The 7,066-nt window shown below is 28.8% G+C and overlaps 1 protein-coding gene across 3 annotated transcripts in view; it reads right to left on the bottom strand.

The window, feature by feature from the left end:
• Positions 1-1,936: 1,936 nt before the first annotated feature.
• LOC127277003 (glutamate receptor ionotropic, kainate 2-like) overlaps positions 1,937-7,066 on the bottom strand; it is a 590,803-nt gene continuing 585,673 nt past the window's right edge. For all 3 annotated transcript variants that reach the window (XM_051297788.1, XM_051297790.1, XM_051297789.1), the window contains one exon: positions 1,937-2,760. In XM_051297788.1, coding sequence (XP_051153745.1) covers positions 2,515-2,760 — 246 coding nt within the window. In that variant the 3' untranslated portion in view covers positions 1,937-2,514. The remainder of the gene's footprint in view (positions 2,761-7,066) is intronic.

Here is a 7,066-nt window from a genome sequence, read left to right as displayed (position 1 = left end):
GAAATAAAAGAGAAATGTGACAGATTTACCGACAATTTTATCATGTGAGTAGTACTCATATAGTAAATTTATCAAGTGTGTAGTGTTCATATGATAAATTGTCGGAGAATCTGTCACTCTTCGCTTCTATTTCTCTTTAAAAAATGATGTATTTCTTAATCCAAATAGGCTTTTTAACACTTTAAAACATTTATTCTATTCATTTATGATGCAAACTCGAATAAACAAACGTCAATTCAAATGTTCAAGAGAAAAGAATTTACGGTAAGAAAAAAATAATTCACCTTAACGTTCCAATTCGGTTTTTTCGCTAAACCGAATTCAGCTTAAGTTACTCTCTAAATCTGAATTAGTAAAAATGTTTACTAATTTGAATTAGTGACTCACTTTTTGCTTCTGAATTAGTAAAATTTTACTAATTATTAGTAACTTTTACTATCAATTAGTAAAATTTAACTAATTATTAGTAACTTTTACTATCAATTAGTAAAATTTAACTAATTCAGAAGCAAAAAGTGAGTCACTAATTGAAATTAGTAAACATTTTTACTAATTCAGATTTAGAGAGTACCACCAATTCTTTTCGCTTACTTCCAAATATTTTTTTACTGGGTCGGTAAAAGTTTACTAAGCTGGTGATAGGAGTAACAATTATATAAAATATTATGTCTACAAGGAAATTTTAGAAACAGTTAAAATACTTTCCTATAATTGTAAGAACACATAAAGCACATTTTGAGTGGTTTATAACCATAACTATCATTCAATAACAAATTTTTTGTCTTTAACGCAAAATAAAATTATTTATTTTTTTATTTTCAAAATGAACGAAATCAATTTTTGTACAGAATTCTTACATACTAAAGGTACACATTGTAACGAGTTGTAACTAGGCTGGCATTTACGAGGTATGGTAAAAAATAATTCTTCGTAATAATGCGATGCATCCCTTCAAAATAATTTCAAAAAATCAGCTTCATCTACACTACCGTCCGAACTTGTGCGAACGCTTACACCGCGAGTTATTGAAAAACATACTCGCGTGAAAATAAAGATAACTCTGAGAGAAATTAACGTAGAGACTTTTCCCTTATAGCGTTGGAAAGCTTATTAAATTTTGAAAAAAATTATACCTATTTGAATGAGATTGCTTAAATAGGTTTAAATATATCATGTTACAAAGTTGAAAAAATAATTGTAATTTTTTGCTTATTACCTACCTTGACTTTAACCTCTTGCATGGTCCAGGAAAATCGACGAAAAAAATTGTCCTTTAACATAATTATTCCTTGAAATCTAAGCTTTCCATTGATTCCAAGAACAATAAAAAATGTTGACGGGTTTGCCAGTAATTGAAAAAAAGGACGAGCGTGCACGAAAAAAAATTCGACCGTCAATCGCTCCATTTTCCGGTCTCGCTGCCTCTTTCGTTCGTGCGCCAGGGCCGAAACAGAGGATTTTTATTAGGCGCTTTCCGGGCACCATTAATTTCATTATTTTTGCCTTTTTGTGAACATAAATTATTTGTATAACGCGAAAGATATCATAATTGTGTTATAAGTTAATTATACAGTTATTAAAATTAAATAAATGTAAGAAAACTTATATATTTCATCATTAAAAAATTCAATTTCACCAACGAGGTTTTTGATTCTTAATAATAAATTGTTTAATGATTATAAATATTTTTTAATTTTTTTTCAAATTGAATTTTTTAAGAATGAAATATATAAGTTTTATTACATTTATTTAATTTTAATAACTGTATAATTAACTTATAACACAATTATGATATCTTTCGCGTTATACAAATAATTTATGTTCACAAAAAGGCAAAAATAATGAAATTAATGGTGCCCGGAAAGCGCCTAATAAAAATCCTGTTTCGTCCCTGGCGCACGAACGAAAGAGGCAGCGAGACGGGAAAATGGAGCGATTGACGGTCGAATTTTTTTTCGTGCACGCTCGTCCTTTTTTTCAATTACTGGCAAACCCGTCAACATTTTTTATTGTTCTTGGAATCAATGGAAAGCTTAGATTTCAAGGAATAATTATGTTAAAGGACAATTTTTTTCGTCGATTTTCCTGGACCATGCAAGAGGTTAAAGTCAAGGTAGGTAATAAGCAAAAAATTACAATTATTTTTTCAACTTTGTAACATGATATATTTAAACCTATTTAAGCAATCTCATTCAAATAGGTATCATTTTTTTCAAAATTTAATAAGCTTTCCAAAGCTATAAGGGAATGTTACTTGTTGTCATTGTATGGTTGTTGTGGTAGCAAATTAAATTAAATTTCTGTAATGAATAAACCTAGTTAAAGTTCAGGGCGCGCGTAGCACGTAAAGATTATTTCTAGTATTACATAATTTTAATAAACTATCTAATATCAATATATTTCTATAAATAATTACCGCACTGAGTCTAAGAATTTTTGTATTCATTTTTAAATTACTTCTTCGTTAATTTTGTACCGGTTACAAAAGTTTATTTATTGAAAGCATCAGAGATATTACTTAACGCTACTATTACAGATCTTCTTATCGTAGGTTCTATTTTCTTTATCAAGTTTGTCCATTACATCTATTCTCAAGAAAGATCCCATTAGTGAACGGGCGGTCGATGTTGCTCTTTTGAACCCATCATTTTCCTCACTTGATGTTGAAGAGTTTTTTTGTGTAATTTTTACTGGCTTTGATTCGGTCCATATATTTACAGCAAATCTTAATTCCACAATTAAAGCTTTCCAAGGCGTAACCTAGTAAAAAAATATCAGTAAAATATTGAAATTTTTTATGTAGGACGTTATATAATATAATTATATTATATATAATATATTATATAATATGTCATAACCATTGTATCTTCGATAAATATTAATGAATATACTCGGAATTTAGTATTTAAACGCCTTTTGGTCCATAGAAGGCAACAACATAATGAAAAATAATCGTCGATAATCACCCTCCCGTATCTTTGCCGTCAAAAAGTCTGTGGGGAAGTTTCTAGTTGAACAAACTTCCAGTGAGACATTTATTCATTACTATTTAAGGAAGTTTTCTGTAAATTTTCATAACGATTCCTCAATTATTTATTGAAATATGTTAAGTTTTAAAAATTGGTGGGCGCAACGAACGTTCGCATTTCCGAGTCTCAAGTGACACTTGGTCACTGGCTTGACAAAATATGCTTCTTTTTATAGGAAATTAATTTTACACACATTCTCTTATAGTAAAACACGTATGTTTTATATTTTGCAATAAATTTACATTATTTGACGCTTGGAAGGATATTTTATAACAATTAAATTCGTATTTATAATTTTTAGAATTTTAACCATACATCTTAAATTATATGTCAGATGTTTTAAAATATTTATTGACCTTTTTTATTTTATTCAAAAAAGTTTAGATGTGAAATATTTTTAATTTTTAACATAAACAATACAACAGTAATAAACTGTTTAAAATTTTTTAAACAAAACATTGATAAAATAATAATTAACTAATTATAATTATTTATTAATATATATATATATATATAATTTTTTTTAAGATTTACTATAAAAAGAAGCATTTTTCGTCAAGCCAGTGACCAAGTATCACTTGAGACTCGGAAACGCGAACGTTCGGTGCGCCCGCCAATTTTAAAAACTTAACATATTTCAATAAATAATTGAGGAATCGTTATGAAAATTTACAGAAAACTTCCTCAAATAGTAATGAATAAATGTCTCACTGGAAGTTGTTTAACTAGAAACTAGAAACTTTAATTTTTTTTAATTTTTCATTATGTTGTTGCCTTCTATGGACCGAAAGGCGTTTAAATATTAAATTCGAAGTAAATTTATTAATATTTATCCCCTTATTGTTTCCAGCAATTCAATTGTATAACTTTAAAGATAAACGACATGAATGGGTAAAGCTTTTTCAAAAGCATAGATCTGTGCCGACTGAATAACGGAAAAATAGGGTAAATCATTAAACAAATGTATAATATTAAGAATTTACAAGGATGTTACAATTTTTAGTAAAAAGTTCTATTAGTTAACATTATGCACCATTAGAAGTTGTGCTTCTTAAACAGAACTTTTTTTTAAAGTAGATTTTGAGACAATTTTTCAAAACTTGTTATAGAAAATAAAAGTAATTTATAAATTTTATAAATTAAAAATCAGTACTTGATATAGCAGTAGATCGGCTAGGTCCGGTCCTAGGGTGCAACATTTAAGGGGTGGCAAGTTTTTATAGACAAAGATATTTTTTAAAGTTACAGCATAAAATTTATTGGATGATGTCTTTCGGGTTATGGAACAATACTTAAGAGTGTCATATACTTGTCGGCTGATTATTTTTTATTTTCTTTATTTTTGTTTTTTTAATTTGACCTTTGATTTTTGTTATCATATTTATTTTTTTATACTATACATGTTCGAAAAACACGTTTTATTGATAGTGTAAAGTGGATCGGAACTCGAAGTTTGCTGGTTAGGTAGTCAGAGGGAATAAAGACGACAGATAAGGTAATAAAGTGCTTGCGCATTCCGGCAAGAAATTGTTCTGGAAAAAGAAGTTTTTCTTGCTTGAGAATAGTTAAAACTTTTCAAAGATCATCATTATATCATGAAAAGTTAAACTATTTAGCTCTTGTCTTCATCGATTCGGAGCAAGTAAAAAGAACTGATAACAGTAATATTATGAATGATTTTGCAGATGAAAAATCACATAAAAAATTAATTTCGAGTTAATACAAATAATTAATAGAGGCTGAAGTCCGCAACGTTTTCAAAAACGAAAAATTAAAAAATAACAAAAGAAAAAATGTCTCATTAGGGATAGCTTCAGTACGATTCCAATAGCATGTAAATAAATTTTCAACCCCCTAGGGGTTTCGGAAATTAATCTTTCAGGGGTAAAAATGACCAAAAACGAAAAAAATTTATAAAAATGAGCAAAAAACCCCAAAAAGTAAAATTTTTTTAACGCAGTTTTATTTCTTTTGATTGCAGAAGATATACTGCATATTGCTTAACCCATCAGAGGCATCGGAAAGGTCGGTTTCAGGGGTAAAAGTGATCAAAAACGAAAAAATTAAAAAAAAATCCTGAAATTTCTTTGTTAAAATCCCAAAAAGTAAAATTTTTTTAATGCAGTTTTGCTTCTTTTGATTGCAGAAGATATACTGCATCAGCTAAAACCGATAAAACGCTTCGGAAAAGTCGGTTTGCAGTGTAAAAGTGATCAAACACGAAAAAATTAAGAAAAATCCTGAAAATTCTTTGTTAAAACCCCAAAAAGTAAAATTTTTTCGACGCAGTTTTTCTTCTTTTGATTGCAGAAAATATACTGCATAAGCTAAAACCCCTAAAACGCTTCGGAAAAGTCGGTGTCCAGGGTAAAAGTGATCAAAATCGGAAAAATTAAAAAAAAACTCCTGAAATTTCTTTGTTAAAACCCCAAACAGTAAAATTCTTCCAACGCTGTTTTGGATCTTTTGATTGCAGAAGATATACTGCTTATTGCTTAACCCATCAGAGGCATCGGAAAGGACGGTTTCAGGGGTAAAAGTGATCAAAAACGAAAAAATTAAAAAAAAATCATAAAAATTCTTTGTTAAGACTATAAAAGGTAAAATTTTTTCAACTCTGTTTTGTTTCTTTCGATTGCAGAAGGTATACTGCACACGTTCCAACCCAACAGAGGCTTCGGAAAAGTTGGTTTCAGGAGTAAAAGTGATCAAAAACGAAAAAATTAAAAAAAAATCCTGAAAATTCTTTGTTAAAACCCCAGAAAGTAAAATTTTTTGGATGCAGTTTTGCTCCTTTGTCTTTTACAAGTAATACTGCATAAGCTAAAACCCCTATAACGCTTCAGAAAAGTCGGTTTCCGGGGTAAAAGTGACCATAAACAAAAATTTTTTTTTTAAATCCTAAATATCCTTTGTTACAACCCCAAAAAGTAAAATTTTTCAAAGCATTTTTGCTTCTTTTGGTTGCAGGAGATATTCTGCACATGGCTTAACCCATTAGAGGCTTCGGAAAAGTCAGTTTCCGGGGTAAAAAGGACCATAAACGAAAATTTTTTTTTTAAATCCTAAATATTCTTTGTTACAACCCCAAAAAGTAAAATTTTTCAAAGCATTTTTGCTTCTTTTGATTGCAGGAGATATTCTTCACATGGCTTAACCCATTAGAGGCTTCGGAAAAGTCGGTTTCCGGGGTAAAAGTGACCATAATCGAAATTTTTTTTTAAAAAGTCATGAAAATTCTATGTTAAACCCCCAAAAAGTAAAATTTTTTAACGCAGTTTTGATTCGTTTGATTGCAGAAGGTATACTGCACATGACTTAACCCCTCAGAGGCTTCGGAATAGTCGGTTTCCGGTGTAAAAGACGATTTCCAATGCAAATGTGACAAAAAACAAAAAAATTGAAAGTAAATTTTATAAAAAATCCAAAATTTGGTATATAGTAAAATTCCAAAAACTTAAATAATTTTGACCTAATGTTCTTTTTTGGATGTAAAAGTGAGCATGGATCAAAAAAGTATGATTACCATGAGGATGTAGATATGGCGAGGGCTAATGAATTTTCATTTCTATTTTATAGCTTTTGGTAAATTTGCACATATTTTATAATTAATTTAATAAGTGTCAGTACACTGAAAAAAATGCATTTCATTCAAATACTGAATTACTTGTCTATTATTAAATAAATATTTACTTGAACGAAATAAGTTTTATTTGAATTAAATAAATTGTATTTGAAACAAATACCACTTAATTGACTCAAATAATAATCATTTGACACAAATAAATATTTATTTGATAATAGTCAAGTAATCGAGTATTTGAATCAAATAAAATTTTTTTTAAGTGTACTTTGTTACATTAGTTTTTTTTTATATTTATGAAAATGTATTTATTTTTTTTAAATTTTCAATTTCATTTTAAAATATTTAATTTTTGTATGGACTACTCAATATTTCTTTTTATTCCCATGTGAAAAAAGCCACGATCTTGACTTCGAGGCCCCCGGCGAGGGCCAACGTAGGGGCCCCGCATGGA

The sequence above is a fragment of the Leptopilina boulardi genome, unplaced genomic scaffold (genome assembly GCF_019393585.1).
Source record: "Leptopilina boulardi isolate dan_hultmark-lab unplaced genomic scaffold, ZJU_Lbou_2.1 LbouV2_162, whole genome shotgun sequence".
Taxonomy (NCBI): domain Eukaryota; kingdom Metazoa; phylum Arthropoda; class Insecta; order Hymenoptera; family Figitidae; genus Leptopilina; species Leptopilina boulardi.
Note: the sequence above shows the minus strand (reverse complement) of the source record. Positions and strands in the feature narration are given on the sequence as shown.